Source organism: Acipenser ruthenus, chromosome 56 (genome assembly GCF_902713425.1).
Source record: "Acipenser ruthenus chromosome 56, fAciRut3.2 maternal haplotype, whole genome shotgun sequence".
Taxonomy (NCBI): Eukaryota; Metazoa; Chordata; class Actinopteri; order Acipenseriformes; family Acipenseridae; genus Acipenser; species Acipenser ruthenus.
Window position 1 is genome coordinate 5,226,605 of NC_081244.1, and position 20,845 is coordinate 5,247,449.

Sequence of the window (20,845 nt, forward strand, 5' to 3'; positions counted from 1 at the left end):
TAACATCATGTAATCGAAAAAAAACTACAACATGATATCGCCGACCGGAAGCCATGTTAGTCGTACAACACTGTATTTCATGTTTTGAAATGTCAAATATTTTCGTTAAGAATATTTCAAACTACAAAGCGGTGTGTAATTCAATATGTTAACGTGACATTATTCTGCAGGTTTCATTCGACTTTATGAAGCAAAATTCTGTCGAGGAAGATCCGAGCGTACTGACTGACTGGCGGAACGTAATGACGGATTCAGATGTACGTCACAGCTCGGATGTCCCAGGGCAAATGGGTCTCTAACCGTCCCAATCAATTAATCTTACCTCGGACTCTTCCAGCTCCAGATTCTTCTCAGAATACATTTTTTCAGTCCGGAAATATTCCTGCTGTGTTTCGCTCGGATCTGGAACGCTGCTTTCAGAATCTGAGTCGCTGCTGATGGAAAAAAATCATTATTTAAAATGTTTCTTCTGTTATTGTACACAGCCCTGCAAGTGTGGTACATGAGAGGGAAATTACGTTAAAATGAGCTAATTTCATTCTTGTTATTTGTGTATCATAAAAGCTACCTCCCGGGTGCTGTGTGAGATACAAGATGATTTTACCTACTCGAGGTTGGCCAATGACTTCTCAACTGTGGAGGGGATATCAGCTTGTCTCTTACAGCAGCGATACACTATTATATACAATTCAATAAATCACTATTTAAAAAACCGATTCACCTTTACCGTAAAGTGTGCATTTTTCATATAGGAAAATGGGTTAGCGTTAAGGTTTGACCTACGAAATTATATGTATTAGGTGAGATTCACTGGAATTGTTTTGAAGCAGTGTAAAATTACCATCTATTGATCAGCAATAATAACTATAACCTCGAAGCCTTTGGCTTATCGCCTCTCTAAGAGAACCCCAATATCGCCCCCTACAGCTGAGAGAGAGAGTGACAGGCACTGGCGTCGTATATAGCCCATTGTCTGTAGTCTATGAGAGCCACAGTGCCCCCTAGTGTTGAGAGACAGAACCCCTACATCATGTTTTAGGTGTGTTACTGCATTGCATCTGGCCTGACTCAAACACAGCTGCTGTGAAACACAAAAGAGAAAAGTTGGTTTTGTTGGCAGGGAAAGAGCTCCGTTTTGGGTCTCAGTGTTTGTTTAGCCTCAACCAACTCTTAAAAAGAGCCTTTGGAATTTTTTTTTTTTCATAACTGTTTTGTCTTTAACCTGTGCAACCAGCTTTGAGAAAAAAATTAATAAATGCAGCATGTTTGACACTTGAGTCTTTCTTTCTTTTGATCTTTTGCTCTTTGTCTTTATATCTTTCTCTGTCTTTCTGTTCTTTCTTTCACAGTTTACCCAATAATAATAATAATAATAACAATAATAATAATAATCTTTATTTTTATATAGTTCCTTTCATAGTGGACCACCATCACAAACCGCTTTACAGAGGCAGTCTGTGAACTGTGCATTACATGCAGAGTCACTTCCAATAGGACATTGATTTAACATCTCATCTGCAGGATTATACTGTGATTCTTGAAATGTATTTTTGTTTACGACTGTAAGTCGTCCTGGATAAGGGCGTCTGCTAAGAAATAAATAATAATAAATAATAATGGAGCACAAGGAGGTTAAGTGACTTGCTCAGGGTCACACACAGCGAGTCAGTCAGTGGCAGAGGTGGGATATGAACCGGCAATCTTCTGGTTATAAGCCCTGGACTTTAACCACTGGACCACACTGCTTCAGATTTAAATAAACACTAGTCCTAACCCTAATCCTAATTAAGTGTAGGTTTAGGGTTATAATTTATTTCTGAGCAGACACCCTTATCCAGGGCAACTTACAATTGTTACAAGATATCACATTATTTTCACATACAATTACATTATTTTTTTTCCATACAATTACCCATTTATACAGTTGGATTTTAAAGTACCTTGCTCAAGGGTACAGCAGCAGTGTCCCCCACCTGGGATTGAACCCACGACCCTCCGGTCAAGAGTCCAGAGCCCTAACCACTACCCCATACTGGGCAATGACTCAAAGAGAATGTTTCCTGTGTTCAAAAGAATGCAGTGTAGTTTTACATTGGCCTGTGTCTACACAAGACAAAGAGTGTGGTTGCTACACCTATGCCCTTGAATGGGTGCAAGTGCTATGCAATAGGAGTCTTATTTCCTTCCTTGCAGAGAACACATACATGTATATGTGGGGTTATATGAAGTCACCTACCTGTGTGTCTCAGGCTGTATAATGACAGCATCCAAGCAAAAATGGACAGAATGCTTTTTATCATTGTAAGGACCTAGAAAAAAACAAGTGACAACATTGTTTAATATTGCAGAACAAACTTTATAACACAATAGATACTGATCCATCTTACCCTGTCCTAGCAAGGTCGACAGAATGTGCAAGAGGGAGGTACATAAGAACAGAAGATTCACGAAGGAGAGGAGGCCATTCAGCCCATCAGAGCTCACCCGGTTCCTTGTAGCTGATTGAGCTCAGAACTTTGCTATGCTTAAAGGATCATAGTGCAGTGGTGAATTTAGAAATACCAATACAAACGTTTCCACTAGAAGTCTTTCTCGGTGTCTTCAGAAACACTAAAAGAAACTTCATCAATTCAACGGCAAACGTTTCCACGAAAAGTCTTCAAAAAAAACATTTTCTTCTGATTAAGGTTGGGTGATAATAACATTATCAAATTGAAATTATGAACTAAAAATCACGATTATCATTAATCATGTTTTAACGTCCATTAATTACAACTTTCGCCCTGATCAGTAGTTCCGACCCTCTCACACACAGTTTTTCTTTGTCTGCTTTTTGCTTGTTGGCTTAATAAAATAAAGCCAGACCACTGTTCCCTCCCTCGAAAGAGACTGAATTCACGTTTAGTGGTACTCTTATGACAGTTTACCACAGTAGATCTGCACAGTAATTTAGCAGTTTTGCCATACCCTACCCACCTGTTGTACTATGCATTTAGCATAGTTTACCATGGTTTGCCATGTTCTCAATACCACTTTCATACCTCTCTAGGCTTTACAAGGCTTTCACTATGCTTTTTTTACACTATGCAATGCTTTTACTATGGGAAACTTTTCAAAGGGTTAGTTTACTCTCTGGGCTTTACAATGCTTCCCCATGCTTTACCAAGCTTTCACTATGTTTTGCTATGTTTTACTGTGGGAAACGTTTCTCGATGGTCTCTATGGTCCGGAAATCTACACATCTTGGCAGCAGTGAAGCGGATCCTTTTTAGCTAAACTATTTCAAATATTTGTAAACCAAGGTGTGCATGCAACAAGCACACTGATCTTATTTATAATCATGTTGCTGACTTTGGTATTTGTGTCACAGGAGCCAACTGCGATGATCTAACTAATGCAAGTTTGTACAGAGCAGTCAGGATCCAAGTGCAAATGAGTTTGAATGGACATGCCCAAAGACTTCCTCAATTCTAGTGCAAGAAACATGAGAAAACAAGAACGTTTACCAACGAGAGAAGGCTCATCAGGTTCCTAGCAGCTGATTGATCTCGGAACTGTCAAGTCGGGTCTTAAAGGATCCCAGTGATTCTGCCTCAACAACATGGCTAGGTAACCCATTCCATCCCCTCACCACTCTCTGTGTGAAGAAGTGTCTCCTTCAACAACATGACTAGGTAACCCATTCCATCCCCTCACCACTCTCTGTGTGAAGAAGTGTCTCCTTCAGCAACATGACTAGGTAACCCATTCCATCCCCTCACCGCTCTCTGTGTGAAGAAGAGTCTCCTTCAGTAACATGACTAGGTAACCCATTCCATCCCCTCACCACTCTCTGTGTGAAGAGTCTCCTTCAACAATATGACTAGGTAACCCATTCCATCCCCTCACCACTCTCTGTGTGAAGAAGAGTCTCCTTCAACAACATGACTAGGTAACCCATTCCATCCCCTCACTGCTCTCTGTGTGAAGAAGTGTCTCCTTCAACAACATGACTAGGTAACCCATTCCATCCCCTCACCACTCTCTGTGTGAAGAAGTGTCTCCTTCAGCAACATGACTAGGTAACCCATTCCATCCCCTCACCACTCTCTGTGTGAAGAGTCTCCTTCAACAATATGACTAGGTAACCCATTCCATCCCCTCACCACTCTCTGTGTGAAGAAGTGTCTCCTTCAACAACATGACTAGGTAACCCATTCCATCCCCTCACCACTCTCTGTGTGAAGAAGAGTCTCCTTCAACAACATGACTAGGTAACCCATTCCATCCCCTCCCCACTCTCTGTGTGAAGAAGAGTCTCCTTCAACAACATGACTAGGTAACCCATTCCATCCCCTCCCCACTCTCTGTGTGAAGAAGAGTCTCCTTCAACAACATGACTAGGTAACCCATTCCATCCCCTCCCCACTCTCTGTGTGAAGAAGAGTCTCCTTCAACAACATGACTAGGTAACCCATTCCATCCCCTCACCACTCTCTGTGTGAAGAAGAGTCTCCTTTCCTCTGTCCTAAGTACACTTAATTTCCAACTGTGTGTCCTCTGGTCCTGGTTTCTGTTCTTAAAGTATTGGTTAGGGTTAATCAAATCTTTTTAAGATTGTAAAGATTTTAATCAAGTCCCTCCTAATTCTTCTTTGTTACAGGCTAAATACTTTCTACATAACCAATTCCTTTAAACCCTGGGATTAGTCTGGTTGCTCTTTGCTGGACTCTCTCCAGGGCTATACTGTCTCTTTGGTGCCGTGGTGACCAGAATTCAGCACAGTATTCTAAGTGCGGTCTTCTTAGTGCATTATGCATCCTTCTATAGAGCTATTAGGTTTGTGTACACTTAATGTCAGTTGGGACGTTGTGTTAATGGCTTGTGGGTTTGCATTTACGTTTGTCTGTGGACAGGATGGGGGAGGGCTGGCTGAAGAAGGCTGTCTTTGTTGGGTAAGAGATTCTGGGATGTAGGAAGGAAACAGGCTGTCCCTGGATCTCCCAGCTCTGGAGTATCACAAAGAACAGACAACACCATGTGTTGCATACCCCTCACTATCACTGAGACACAGACAATGAGGGGGCTATTGAATCGAAACAGTGTTACATTTAAAATGCATATCGCTGACAAAAATAATTCCAGTAAATATTATCTAGAATGTATTACCAGCACTTTGTTGATCTCACATTTTCTTATACGAAAGAGGCACACAGTACAGTAAATGTGTATTTGTTTATTAATTATATTATTTTCACAGCATTTGTAAACAATAAAACTGGCAAACATCTATTGCACATTTACAGAGGGAAATTTGCACGGTATTTTGCATTCTTATCCACGGTAATACTAAGCATAGTTTACTCTGGTTTGCTGAGATTTTGATATGGTTACCAGACCTCTCTGTGCTTTACAATGCTTCCCTATGCTTTACCATACCTCTCTGTGCTTTACAATGCTTCCCTATGCTTTACCACACCTCTCTGTGCTTTACAATGCTTCCCTATGCTTTACCATCCCTCTCTGTGCTTTACAATGCTTCCCTATGCTTTACCAGACCTCTCTGTGCTTTACAATGCTTCCCTATGCTTTACCAGACCTCTCTGTGCTTAACAATGCTTCCCTATGCTTTACCAGACCTCTCTGTGCTTTACAATGCTTCCCTATGCTTTACCAGACCTCTCTGTGCTTAACAATGCTTCCCTATGCTTTACCAGACCTCTCTATGCTTTACAATGCTTCCCTATGCTTTACCAGACCTCTCTGTGCTTTACAATGCTTCCCTATGCTTTACCACACCTCTCTGTGCTTTACAATGCTTCCCTATGCTTTACCATGCTTTCACTGTGAAACTTTGCTAAGCTTTTACTATGGGAAACGTATATAAGGGTTTGCAATGGTTTGTTTTTTAATATACTTTCATGCTGTATTCAGCAAAGTTATTAAGGAGTCATAGAACATCCGCTAAAAATAGACCTGAGATAAATTAAATTATCTATTCTAAACATTGTCTGTAGTCTGTTTGTACTGGACAAGGACAACTGCAGAATTCTGTTCCAGTTTATAAGAGACAGTTTAGAAGAACAAAATAATATTTACGAAGGAGAGGAGGCCATTCGGCCCATCTATGCTTGCTCATTTCCTGACTCTTAATATGACATTACAGATAACAATTACATAAATCTGCTGTGTGCAACCATTTGTTATAAAAATGTGAGAAATTTCAGCCTATCTATGCTAGTCCGTTTCCTAGCAGCTAATTGATCTCAGAACTTTGTCAAGTGGGGCCTTAAAGGATCCCAGTGATTCAGCATCAACAACATGACTAGGTAACTCATTCCATCCCCTCATCGCTCTCTGTGTGAAGAAGAGTCTCCTTCAACAACATGACTAGGTAACCCATTCCATCCCCTCACCACTCTCTGTGTGAAGAAGAGTCTCCTTCAACAACATGACTAGGTAACCCATTCCATCCCCTCACCACTCTCTGTGTGAAGAAGAGTCTCCTTCAACAACATGACTAGGTAACCCATTCCATCCCCTCACCGCTCTCTGTGTGAAGAAGTGTCTCCTTCAGCAACATGACTAGGTAACCCATTCCATCCCCTCACCACTCTCTGTGTGAAGAAGAGTCTCCTTCAACAACATGACTAGGTAACCCATTCCACCCCCTCACCACTCTCTGTGTGAAGAAGTGTCTCCTTCCCTCTGTTACCTAAGCCTATCTCCACTTCATTCAAGTCTGGAGATGGTCAATCCATATCTGTAATGTTGCTTTTTTCTAGAAATTCCTTTGCAGACTTTGCTGAATGCTTAGGGTCATTATCCTGCTGGAATACAAGCTTCCATCCAATAAGCCATCCAGCACTGGGTAACAAATACTGCAACATTTATTGATATTTTGCAGCATTCATTGATCCTTCTACAATACAAAGGTCACCAGTGCCTGAGGAAGAAAAACAAGCCAATACCACCACACAGTCTCCACCATGTTTAACACTGGTTAAGCATGGTTAACTTTTCTATAAATTCTTCTCCTCTCTTCCTCCAAACATATTGTTGATTTCTGGAGGAAAAAAGTTATATTTTGGATTTGTCTCACCATAGAATTTGGTTGAAGAAATCATCAGGCTTGTTCAAGTATGCAATGGAAAACCAATCTTTTTCTTTTGTGTATTGTTTTTAGCAAACATTTGCATCTTGGTTTTCTCCCATGGACATCTTGTTAAGGTATCGTTGAATTGTTCTCTTGTGAATTTCTTGACCATCTTCTCTCAATTCTTGTGTCAAATCTTTTGCAGTAATCTGAGGATTTTGCCAGGCTGCTCGAATGATTCTTCCAGATTTTGCAGACATCTTTCTTGGTCTTCCACATCTGGAGCTAGTTGCAGTAGTTCCTGTTCTCCATAATAGCCCACACAGTGCCTTTCAGAGTCTTTCTGCTATTTTTCTGGTAGTTTCTCCTTTTTCATTTAGGTGTATCACTGCCATCTTGAGATCGTTGCTGTAGTCTTTAGCTGTAACCATTTTTGTTGCTTTTTTTAATCACAAATTTCCAATTTATTTTTCAGCACTTGATGATTATGTATTTATTTATTATATAATTATAATCAGGTGTTGGTTTTCAAACATAACTGTCAATAATTAGCAACAAAACCCATACGAAATATGTTGATTGCCCAAATACATAAATCACTTTCTTTTTGGTTGTCCACATTTTTGATTAACTGCCCAAATACTTTATATATATATATATATGCATATAACTCTTGAGCTGTGTAAGAAAAAAGGGGTCCCATATTAAATGAAATTTGTTGTATGGGCAGGGGAGTCCACAGTTCACTGCACACCAGCGACCCCTGTGGCCGATAAGGCACCTGCGGTTCACCAGTGGAGCCATTCAGATCTGTGTTGTCCTCTGGCACTATCTCTGGTGGCCTCACTGTGGATCCGCACTGCAAAAAATGACGGATTGGCAGGGAAACGTTTCGGAGGATGCGTGTTTCAGCCTCTGTTTCCTGTCGCCGGGGGGTTGCAGGGTTGGGCATTCCAAAAACCAGGAGAAAACCAGAGTAAAAAGACCATTGGTGACAACTAAAATTTGCTATGAGCCTCCCCACAGATGCTTGATCTGATTACAGTTCTTGTCCAACAAGGCCTTCTCCTCACATCTTAGCACTGTTTACATTTTTATGCAGCTTTTCTGGTTCACTTCCAGCGTGACTGTTGGCATTTCCTTCTGATCTGCAAACACTACGTCGCTATGGCAACCACGATAATTAGACACACACACACACACACACATTGCTTCTGAAAATCTGCTGGCAACATCCTCAGGTTATAAACCCCAAAACTGGAATCGGATGGTAGTGTACATTATTTTTATTGTTATCTCCGGAACAATTGGGTAACACTTTACATTAAGTGTCTCTCAGTAGTATATAGGCTGTAGTTTAATGACTAGCATCTCCAAATTGCAGATCAAAAAAAAAAGTGAGATAGCATTAACACACACAGCCACTGTGAAGACGGGGGTGTTTCATTAGAGTTACATGGATGACATCAGAATGATCTAATCCAGGCAAAACTTTACTGACAAGTGAAAACACGCTTTTCTTTCTAACCTAGCGAACTTCAAAGAGAGAGTTACTGTGGTCACAAAGAACAGCACAGATTGGGGTCTCCTTTGCTACAGACCCAAATTCACAGGCCTTCCTTGACAAGAGTTTCAGAATCACTGACTCATATTTCATAATCAGAATTCCATGTAGATGAATGAAACTTCCATGCATGGAACAAATGTGTATTTTGATTGCTCTGAATATGCTTTACCATACCCCTCTGTGCTTTACAATGCTTCCCTATGCTTTACCAGACCTCTCTGTGCTTTACAATGCTTCCCTATGCTTTACCATACCCCTCTGTGCTTTACAATGCTTCCCTATGCTTTACCAGACCTCTCTGTGCTTTACAATGCTTCCCTATGCTTTACCGTACCTCTCTGTGCTTTACAATGCTTCCCTATGCTTTACCATACCTCTCTGTGCTTTACAATGCTTCCCTATGCTTTACCAGACCTCTCTGTGCTTTACAATGCTTCCCTATGCTTTACCAGACCTCTCTGTGCTTTACAATGCTTCCCTATGCTTTACCAGACCTCTCTGTGCTTTACAGTACTTCCCTATGCTTTACCAGACCTCTCTGTGCTTTACAATGCTTCCCTATGCTTTACCACACCTCTCTGTGCTTTGCCATGCCTGCCCATGCTTTACCTTGCCTTCACTATGCTTTGGTATGAATTGTAAAGCACAGAGAGGGACGGCACAGCCTATTTCAACCATGGTAGACTATGGGAAATGCATTGCACTGTATAACCACAATAAAAGCCTGGGAAATTACTGTGCAAATGTACCTTATAATGAGGAGGGTGGAACTGTAAAGGTAGAACATTCTTACAACAAGCCCAAACACTATATATAAATATAATGAACAAACAGTTACACTCTGCTCTGCCAGGGAAGGTAGAGAAATGATAAACAAAGCTGGTTTCAGGTTTGCAAAGCATTTGCCTACAAAGCATGATGTATCACTGTTTTGCATGAATCCCTAAGCACTGAGTATTAAAACAAGCACACACATATTTGAACTAGTACGTGTGCTTAAACCCATGTGCAGTGTTATGCAAAATATCTTTCCTCATTTCATTGCAAGGGAAGAGTGTCATTTGAAAAGAAGATTTATTCATTCAGATTTCCAAATACTGAACAATTTAAACACCAACCCCCAATTGACAATGACATGTGCTTCGTTGTCCGACAACTTTATGTTATTAGTACAGTATCCTATAAAATGAGATCCCCTCTATTAACAGATGGACCTCATTCACACAGGCTGCTGCTGCCAACTGAACAGGACTGATGGAAACTGATCAATGCACATTTTATTAGGGGGTCTAAAACAGCTCTTAGGAGGACAGAATGGATTGCAGATTTTTTATTTTTTTTTAAAAGGAATTCATGCCAAAGCAAACCTGTTGGATTGCTTTGGCATGGGCTGAGAACTGCTTTTGGAATACTGTTTTGTAAATTGCCAAATACCGTATTATGGTGTTTTGTTTTGTAATCATTTCCACTGGTTTTCTTTCTATAGTGCAGGACAATACGGTTTTAGACACACTGATGTAGTTGACACTATGTAATACAGTATAACAACTCCCTCTGAGATACTATATCTATACATACCCGATGGACCCCAGCAACCAATTCAATCCGATATGATGAATCGAACCGCATCTTACTTATATTGTGACCAGTGACCATATTGCAATGTACAGCAAATAGATCATTTTATGCACCTTAAATGTAGTCTTCAAGAAATTTAAAAAGGTGCTTATTACTAATTCCTTAGATTGTTTATTTATTAAGACGTCAGTTTCATACCCTGTTAATGCAGCTGTATCCCAGATCACAAGTTCAGTGCTTACCTTTCTGGCTCCACATCTCTGCGTTGTCCTGCCTTGTCAACATTTCATCATACAACTGGTAAGACTCCAAAATTCCTGATCCTTCTAGATCTTCCTTCTTCTGACCCATGTTGTCCTCAGCCTGTGTGACCCTCTGAACATCTACTTGTAGCTTCAAAGGTCCCACCAACCCTTGAGGGATCACTGTGGAATTATGTGGATCTTCTGGGAAGTTCTCCAGAACTCCACCTGTGGATTCTGTCTGAAATGAATCCTCATCGTCCGAGTTCTCTGTGTTCTTCTGTGGTAGCTCAAGCTCCTTCTTGTCTCCTCCCTGTTCCTTATCTGTTGTCAACTCCAGGCTCTCAAATTCAGGACTTTCGGTTTCTTCATCGCTGCAGCCAGTGACTTGGATCTCCACCTTTGGACAGCACCTTGGGAGGACCTCTCTATACTCATCTTCAGAGTCTGGTCTCTTCTCTTCCTTAGCTAGACATTCAATGTACTTCTCCGGTATCTCTTGAGGCTCCTTGTAAAAAAGATCTTTTGATCCTTCCCTCAATGAAAACTCCACTCCTTTGAACAGCAGTTCATCAGCTATGAGGTTCAGCTCTTTGACCGCTGGGTCATCCAGACACAACTCTTCATTTCTGTACAGCTCTAGGTCAAGACAGCCTGGAGGTGGACTTTCATCCCCATCTTCCTGGATCTTACTCTCTGACTCCCTTATAGAAAGCTCCATTCCTGTTCTATCCCACTTTGACAAAGCCTCGGCATTAAAGGTTTCTTCTTCTTCTTGTCCGTGCTGCATTTCTTCTTGATCTGCTTCTACTTCTTGGTATGGCTCTTCAAGGACTTCCTCAGGTATCACCATCAGATCCTCATCTTTTAGGTGGGCTTCCATAATTTGTTGCCAGTCTACATACTCTTTAGCATCTAAGTCAGTCTCATGCTCTTCTTCTTCTTCTTCTTCTTCTTCTTCTTCTTCTTCTTCTTCTTCTTCTTCTTCTTCTTCTTCTTCTTCTGCTTCTTCTTCTGCTTCTTCTTCTGCTTCTTCTTCTTCATTTACTTGATATATCTCCTCTAGGTCTTTCAAAGAGCCTGGTTCAAGCTCTTCAGGTATGACCTGCAGGCAGTCATCTTCCAGGTGATAATTCACTAAGTCCTCTGTTCCTGTCCCTTCCCAGTTGGCAAAAAGCTGTTGTGTCACTTCTTGGTGAGTTTCTTCCAGGTCTTCCTCAGATCTGACTTGCAAGTGTTCTCCCTCTTCTAAGCGCACATCCAAAACGTCACCAACTAGATGTTCGTCTTCAACACCCAAGTCCTTATCGGTATCGACACCATCACTTTCACCTTGGACAACATTCAACACTTCCCCCATTTCTTTACTGTCCAGCAAATTAACATCCCAACCTCCTTCCATCTTCAAAAACTGGTCCCCAGAGTTTTGTTCCCACTGTTCCATCTCTTCTGGACTCCTTTCCTCATCTAGGCACACGCCTTGGTCTTCATCTGAGCTCTCCTCCAGTCTATCTGCTCCTAAATCTCCTTCAAAATGACCTTGATCTTCCTTGTCATTTCCACTGACTTCTAAGTCTTCCTCCTCTGATAAACTAGCTGGATTTTCTGCACCCTCTACTGCTCCTAAATCTCCCTCAGATTGTTCCTTGTAATCTTCTCCTAGTCCCCCTTCTTCTGAAAAATCAACTGGAGCGTCGCTATTCTTTTCCAGATGGTCCTTATCATAATCTTCTTCCAGGAGACCTGGACTGTCATTGTTCCACTGCTGATTGTTATTGACTAGGTCATCATCTCCACAACTCTCTCCTCCACTTTTTCCTTCAACCTCTGTGATTTCTGAATCCCTAAACGCCTCAGTCTCCAGGCGATTATTGTTGGCCGAATCGTCCATCTCCTCTTCCGTTTGACCCTCAGGCTCTGTAGGATCTGAATCGTTTCCGGTCTCCTTCACTTGCTCCGTAAACAATGGAAGTTTTAGGAAATCGTATTCCTCATCCAAGCTTGTTTCGTCATCCACATCGTCTGTGGCTGAAAATGCATCTGAAACAAAGCGAGATAAAAATGATTTTTTTTTACTTTTGTGCACAGGGTACTTGGTAGTGTTAAATCAGTCTGATAAACGTATTTGATTCAGAAACACTTTACATGAAGCGTCTCATATTACTGTGTGCCTATGCTTTACTGTGCTTTCACTGTGCTTTATAACACATTGCTAAGGGAAACTTTTTTTTTTCTTTGAAACAACTCCCAGAACCCAAGCGCGTTGGCGCGAGTACCAGGCACTGCTTTTCCGGTGACTGATGTGTTTTCAAATACGACTTTAAGAAGATGACCAAGCGTGCAGGGTTTAGATTTATTCATGGATGAATGTTAAAGTTATAATTTTGAGGATATGTGTGGATTGTAAGATTGCATGTCTGTTATTTAAAAAATGTAAAGAGAAAAAAGACTTTAATTAACTTTTAAATGAAGCCCTGATGGCAACAGAGGTATTTTAATTCCAGTCTCCAGTCCTAAAGCCTGTGTAGAGATCGGTATTTAATAAAACCAGATAGGTCTTTGATGCAGTATCCTATCACAACGTTTCATTGTCTCATCGCTCGACAGATGGTAAACAGTAACCACTGTGGGAGGAAACTGACAGGAAACTCACAAGCTGCAGGCTGTGTTTTCTTTAGCAACCATATCATCAGTCACCTCCTGGTTAGGTAGCGATCGCCACACCCTAGAGAGGTTTTCATGCATAAAGGATATCACTGACAGATCCTGAGTTGTTCTCATACATTTCTACACTACAGTATGTTGTTTAGTTCTTGGGTGATCTGCCTGCTTGTTACTGGTTTTGTGCTTTCGCCTTTTCAGTTTCGAGTGAAGGCCCTTTTCAGGTTCGTTGCAACAAAGCCACTGCAAGGATTTCATATTTAGAAAGACAGCGGTATAACCACAAGCGTGTCAAGACTGGAAACACAGGAAAGCACCGTGTTACATCAAAGATGCCTGCTACAGACGTACACAAGATCATCTCTTTCAATAATCCCAGATCAAGATGAATGGGATTAAACACTATATGATTTTTTTTTCTGGCCCTTTTGATATCTATTATTTCTATCATTCTGTTGTGGTTTCCACAGAGATTACTGTTTACCAGGTTTACTAATTGGTAAGAAATGATATCTGTATGTTTTTAGACCACCCTACTTCAGAAGGTAACTCTTTAAAATAATGACTGCAAATTCCTAATGAATCCCTGGTGAAACCTGCAGGAACAACACCTGAATATTTGATCCACTTCTGAAGTCACTTTTGAGTTCAGCCCCTGTTAATTCAGGTGTATTTAATTACCTGTATTCATTTCCTGTTCCCTTGCAGCGAATGATGTTGATCACATGTATAAGGCATGCATAACTCGCCCAACAGGGGATTGTGAGACATGCTCATTCATGCACAAATGCATGCCTTATACATGTGATCAATGCTGTGCTCAGGGCAAACAATGGTCCAACCCAAATTTGCATGCAGGAACTTAGTGGCCAGACAGTGTATATTGACAATACTGTAAGCGCAGCTCAGAAACCAGGAGCAGAGGACACAGTTGGAAAATGAAGTGGAGATTGTGACACAGGGAAAGAAATGCTTCTTCACACAGAGTGGTGAGGGGATGGAATGGGTTACCTAGTCATGTTGTTGAAGGAGACACTTCTTCATACAGAGAGTGGTGAGGGGATGGAATGGGTTACCTAGTCATGTTGTTGAAGGAGACACTTCTTCACACAGAGAGTGGTGAGGGGATGGAATGGGTTACCTAGTTATGTTGCTGAAGGAGACACTTCTTCACACAGAGAGTGGTGAGGGGATGGAATGGGTTACCTAGTCATGTTGTTGAAGGAGACACTTCTTCACACAGAGAGTGGTGAGGGGATGGAATGGGTTACCTAGTTATGTTGCTGAAGGAGACACTTCTTCACACAGAGAGTGATGAGGGGATGGAATGGGTTACCTAGTCATGTTGCTGAAGGAGACTCTTCTTCACACAGAGAGTGGGGAGGGGATGGAATGGGTTACCTAGTCATGTTGTTGAAGGAGACACTTCTTCACACAGAGAGTGGTGAGGGGATGGAATGGGTTACCTAGTCATGTTGTTGAAGGAGACACTTCTTCACACAGAGAGTGATGAGGGGATGGAATGGGTTACCTAGTCATGTTGCTGAAGGAGACTTCTTCATACAGAGAGTGGTGGGGGGATGGAATGGGTTACCTAGTCATGTTGCTGAAGGAGACTCTTCTTCACACTTCTTATACGAGTTGTAAGTAACACACTTCTGATACACAGAGTATAACATCTTGTCTGTGTTAGCGATAGTAAGCATAATGATTGTCAGAATTATGAGCTCATATATGTAATAAACCTTGTTATTTATATTGTTTGTTATGTATATAACAGGTTTACAAGGTTTTTAACGCTGTCTGAAATAACTACTTTACAAGTGACGGCCTTGATTGGTTTTATAGGTTTATAAATCCTTCCAGTCAGTAAACCTATTAAACTCTTATCTCATTGTTTTTACCATCGGCAGTCTACAACTGAACAGCTCCCTCCCTCCCTCACCCCCCTAAGAGAAAGGGTGCTCCCTCCAGTCCAGGGCAGGCTTGAGGCATTGGAGACTGAACTGCTCCCCCTCCCTCCCTCATCCCCCTAAGAGAAAGGGTGCTCACTCCAGTCCAGGGCAGGCTTGAGGCATGAAGATAAATGACCTTCCTTCTACTCCAGTGCAGCCAGTATATCACATTTTATGAGTACCATAACTAAATGACACATAGCAAACCCGCAGATAATAAGAAAGAATGATAATTACCAGTGGTAAATGCTTCTTTCAGAAAGTCTTCGAAATTTTTATCCATTCTTAAACCTATTGGATTAAAGAAATAATGAATTATTAGTGTATCACTAAAATGCTGTGAACTTTTATGACGACCATTTCAAATCAAAGCCTTACCCAAGCTTCTTTATCTAAATTACACATGACACTCCTCCGATGAGAATGTAAGTATTTCATCCATAACTTTAAAGGTCAGTCTTGGAGAGTAACATATTTACATGTAATCCACTACTGTAATTGGATTACTTTTTTTAGTAACTTGTGACTGTAATCAGATTACATTTTTCAGTAGCTAGTAACAAAATAAATAACATCTGAAATGGTTAAAATGGCCAAGAAAGAAAAAGGCTTAAATAAAAAGGCTAAACAAAGAACATTTAAAATCTCCACTGGCATTATATTATTTATTTTTGACAATCAGTAGTAAGGCCACCCCTTCTTAAGATGGTCTTAATATCAAGTTTTCACTGCAATTGAATACAAGTAGATACAGCACCTGTTTTGAGAGCTGTTCAAGATGGAGTTCCGAAAAGCACAACAAATCTGCAACAGGAAATCCAGATCAGGAGCGCTTGAAGAGAAGCAGGTAAAAAGACAAGCCTCTTTCAAACCAGTGGCGAAGTTGGTCGGAATGTCGTTTTCGGCAGAAAACGTCTCTAAAAAAAAACAGTTCTTGTTATTTTCTTGAATCTCCGAAACCCTCCAAACAATTACAGTGGCCCCTTTGCACCACCTGTTGCTAAGGCAGTGTTCTGTGGTTTATGCTAGTTTCCCCTCTCTCGTCTATACCGCGGTGGTCATGTGACCTGGGACGCCTGTGCTAAAATACTGATTGTGCTGTTTTGGAAGAAAGCAACTCTCTTAGTGAAATTTCCCATAGTAAAAGCATAGTAAAAAGGAAAGCGGTTTGAAAAAGCGAAGACACACAGATGAGCAGACAACCTCTCCATTCTTCCTTGCACTGCTACTAAAATAACCCAACCCTCAACTAACTTCTGAGGAACTGGTTCTAGTATTAACAGGTTGACATGGCCAAAGACTGGGTGCTCTACTGCTCTGGTCAAAAACTTAGCATTACTCTTTAGAATTAACAGATTTTGCTTCATAAATGACTAATCTGATAATGTAACGTTAACATATTGAATTACACACCGCTTTGGAGTTTTCTATATACTTAACAAAAAACTGCCAAAAATGGCATAATATATATATGATGTCTCAATCCTAAAATTCTAAGTGATTTGAACTTTTGACCAGAGCTGTAAGTTATTAAACTAATTGATTTCTGCAGAGCTGTAAGATGATAAGCTATTTCATTTCTGGTTGATTGTTTGTCTCTGATTGATGTAATTCTGTAACTTTGTGGCCTGCATAACTGAATCACTTCTTTATTCATCCAGCAGTTCAGTATTCAGTAAACTGCTTTGCTTTACCAGAGTTTTTATATATTGTTATTGCTTCATCTTTGTCATTCAGTTGAATTTTTTAAGTATTGAGTTTCCCAGTTAATTTGAGTCACTATACTTCTTTGGTCACTATATAAACATAATTTAGATCTTTTATTTAACATCAGGTAATCAAAGAAACTACAAAATGATATCGCAAAAGCCTACCGGAAGCCATAATAGTAGTCCAGCATTTCATGTTAGATTTCGAAATGTCACATGTTTCAATTGTCAGTTTTTCGTTAAGTATCTGGAAAACTACAAAGCACTGTGTGATTCAATATGTTAACAAGGGAACATTATTCAGCAGCTTTCATTGGACTCTATGAAGCTGAGGGAGTTCATTCTATATAGAGGGTGTGTGATTCAATATGTTAACAAGGGAACATTATTCAGCAGCTTTCATTGGACTCTATGAAGCTGAGGGAGTTCATTCTATATAGAGGGTGTGTAATTCAATATGTTAACAAGGGAACATTATTCAGCAGCTTTCATTGGACTCTATGAAGCTGAATGAGTTTATTCTATATAGAGGGGGTGGAATTCAATATGTTAACAAGGGAACATTATTCAGCAGCTTTCATTGGACTCTATGAAGCTGAGAGAGTTCATTCTATATAGAGGGTGTGTGATTCAATATGTTAACAAGGGAACATTATTCAGCAGCTTTCATTGGACTCTATGAAGCTGAGGGAGTTCATTCTATATAGAGGGTGTGTGATTCAATATGTTAACAAGGGAACATTATTCAGCAGCTTTCATTGGACTCTATGAAGCTGAGGGAGTTCATTCTATATAGAGGGGGTGGAATTCAATATGTTAACAAGGGAACATTATTCAGCAGCTTTCATTGGACTCTATGAAGCTGAGGGAGTTCATTCTATAGGGGGATGCAAAACTTTTGGCCAGTGCTGTACTGAAGAAGTTGTTTAAAGATGATGATCAGATTAAAAAATAAATGTGCACTAGATGGCGCTGGCTCTTTCCTCTACTTAGCAGATCTAGCCTGCATTACACATGTCTATGGCAGATGGCTAGAACTACAAATAACATAGTATTTGAGTAATTGAAATAAGTGTGATGCAAACATCATGCAGTAGTAACACAGCACCAAGGAAACGAAGACGTTATTTCAAGTGCCTTACTATTCTAAGTCAAAATCAACTGCTGTAAATATTTAGATCCTTCTAATACTTTGCTTTGTAAAACCAACCATGGGCTAAAAATATCCTTATTTAAACTCCTATTCCAGAAACCCAGATCTGGAAGGAATGCAAACTGGGCAGGAGCAGTGCTGTTAAACTGAGAACTGCCATCTGTTACCATACAGACCATACTGAAACTATCAGCTCAATACTTACCCTTATAAAAAATAAATATGAAGGTCGGGACACTATTACATTATTACATGAGTGATAATATTGATTATGAATTGAACTGAGAAATGATTATCTCCACTTCCCAGCGATGTCCTCTGCTCCTGGTTTCTGTCCTGTCTTTTTAAGATTTTAAAGACGTCAATCGAGTCACCCTTAATTGTTTGTTCCAGGCTGAATAGATTCAGTTGTTTCAGCCTCTCTTTGTAGCTCATTCCTTTAAGCCCTGCTGGGATTAGTCTGGTTGCTCTTTGCTGGACTCTCTCTTGCCTTTGTGATTGCTTCCCTATACTGTCTGGTTGCTGACAGGGAGAATAATTTGTATTCAAGCTTAATTGAGCTTTGGATAGACTAAAACCTTGCTTTATTCAAGTAAACATATTAAATAAAATACACAAGACAAATCCATATGCTCACTTTATGTTAATATAGTTATTATTATTTATTATTTAGCAGACGCCCTTATCCAGGGCGACTTACAATTGTTACAAGATATCACATTATTTTTACATACAATTACCCATTTATACAGTTGGGTTTTTACTGGAGCAATCTAGGTAAAGTACCTTGCTCAAGAGTACAGCAGCAGTGTCCCCCACAGGTATTGAACCCACAACCCTGTGGTCAAGAGTCCAGAGCCCTAACCACTAGTCCACACTGCTGCCCTACAATATATTTGTAGTTCAGTATAAAGCCCTCCCTTATTAATATCACTAGCTAGTAGCTAACAATTCCATTAATCTAACCTGTTTTTGTTCTTCTCTTAGCTAAATTGGTCTCGATAGTTTAAATAGACACATGCTATAGCACACATATAGTCTCGTTTTTAAACATATCTGGTACTACTGACGGATAAAGGAAGTTCTTAGTTTCTATGCCTTATTCTCTGGTTATCTGTTTGCACTTCCTGGGTGACCTCAGCAGTGTCTTCTGGGTCACATTATTGGCTAAAAGCATGTCAGTCAAAAGGGGAAGCAGCTGATTGGTTAAAGAAGTTTCTGAAGGGGCAGGGACAATGTTACCCTCCAGGTGTCCAAGCAAGTGCAACACTAACTGAAAGCAGGGCTTGCAAACAGAGATTTCTTTAACCAAGTGTAGGAGCTGATATCATGTGTTTCTTTCAAAACTCCACCTTCAAAACTTGCATTACGAATCGACGTAGACCACCTGTAAGAGTTACTTAGCTAGCTAGGATCGCTTTAAGGGATGTAAACTAACTGGATAGCCATCAAGGCCCGGTGTGGGTTGAAACAGTGGGTGCGTTAAGTAACTGAACGGCTCAGAGCGAGATTTTTTCCACTCTCATTCAGATCACCGATGAAACACCCAGAGCACGCACAAACTACAACAGAAGTGGCAGTGTCATTGCAGCTGCCAGGAAAGGAAATCCTGCTGCAGTTTTATCGTTTGAAAACCCACAATTACCAGCAAGATAGCTGCAGTATCTCTTGGGGCCAGCAGGCTCTATGGTCAGTAGATTCCCATCGGAAAGTCTATTGTTATTAATAGAATCTGTCATTCTAATACAAGCAGCTGCCTTTCAAGTAAAGCAACTGGAGGAAACATTTCTCAACTTTTACTCAGGAGCGTTCACCAAGAGAAAGAGGATTTCTCTTCTGAGTATCCAGATCATGCTCACCATTGCAATACTGCTGGGGTTTTTTTGTTCCCACAATACCCCACTCATTTCAGCTGTTCCTGGCAAACATTCTAGAATAAAAAGTAATTCCCTAGTTGATCGACCCATGATGTGTGAATAAAAGGATCGAAACAGCAAAAGTAAAGCCATGTGTTTCTTGTAAACACTACAGGGGGTGTTTTGGAACACTTTAAAAGTTAAAACAAAGGACTTGGCTGCTGCAGAACCTGGTGGGAGGTTTAATTACAGTCGAGAATGCTGGCCTTTGTCCCCTAAATCATAGCTTCCCAACCCTGGTCCAGGGGACCCCCAATGTCTTCTGGTTTTAATTCCAGCTGAGCACTGAATTACTTAACTAGACCCTTAATTGAATTGAAAATTTGCTTAATTAGACCTTTTTAATTGTTTTGAGCTCTTAAACACTTGCAGAGATCAAGTTGCTAAAAAATGTTATAGCTAACTTGAACTGTGCAACTGTTTAAGAGTTGAAAACAAGTAAAAAGGTCGAATTAAGACATCCACTCTCGAGTTCCTGGGTGTTTGCTCCAGATATAAAGTCCAGTTGCACAATATAGCATTCAGAAGAGTGCAAACTGAATTTACAGCTTGCCATTAGACGTGTGCTATTTTTTATGAAACACTCCCATCTGGTGGCCGTTGAAATGAATTGCAGGGAATCTGATTAAAATCACTTCTGCTTTTTATCATACAAGTAAATTGGAGTATTAAAATGTTTCAAATATAAAGCCGGTAGCGCAATAAAGCTCAAAGAAAACTAGAAACACAAATTGTAGTTTTCTTATGCGTTTAATTGTACAATATGTTGTATACTTAGAGTCCATTTTCCTCCAGGACAGGGTTTTTCAGGTCTAAAAAATTGCCAATGTCAAGTTCCTTATAAAATTGTATAGTTAACTTGAAATCTCCAACTATTTAAAAGCTGAAAACAATTATAAAGGTCTAAATGAGATAATGAATAGTTCAATTACGTAATTGAGAACTCAGTTGGAATGAAAACCAGATACTGGCGTTTTCAGGACCAGGAT

General features: G+C 40.3%; 1 protein-coding gene across 2 annotated transcripts in view; it reads right to left on the reverse strand.

The window, feature by feature from the left end:
- Positions 1–16,083, reverse strand: part of LOC117404213 (probable serine/threonine-protein kinase kinX) — a 34,322-nt gene extending 18,239 nt beyond the window's left edge. The window contains exons 1-5 of one of the 2 annotated variants that reach the window (XM_059017434.1): positions 15,836–16,083; positions 15,316–15,369; positions 10,463–12,502; positions 2,237–2,309; positions 323–431 (exon numbers count right to left, since the gene is read on the reverse strand). In XM_059017434.1, the coding sequence (XP_058873417.1) occupies positions 323–431; positions 2,237–2,309; positions 10,463–12,502; positions 15,316–15,361 (2,268 nt within the window). In that variant the 5' untranslated portion in view covers positions 15,362–15,369; positions 15,836–16,083. Of the gene's footprint in view, positions 1–322; positions 435–2,236; positions 2,310–10,462; positions 12,503–15,315; positions 15,370–15,835 lie in introns of both variants that reach the window. The other variant, XM_059017433.1, reaches the window with a different exon arrangement.
- Between the last annotated feature and the right edge of the window lie 4,762 nt (positions 16,084–20,845).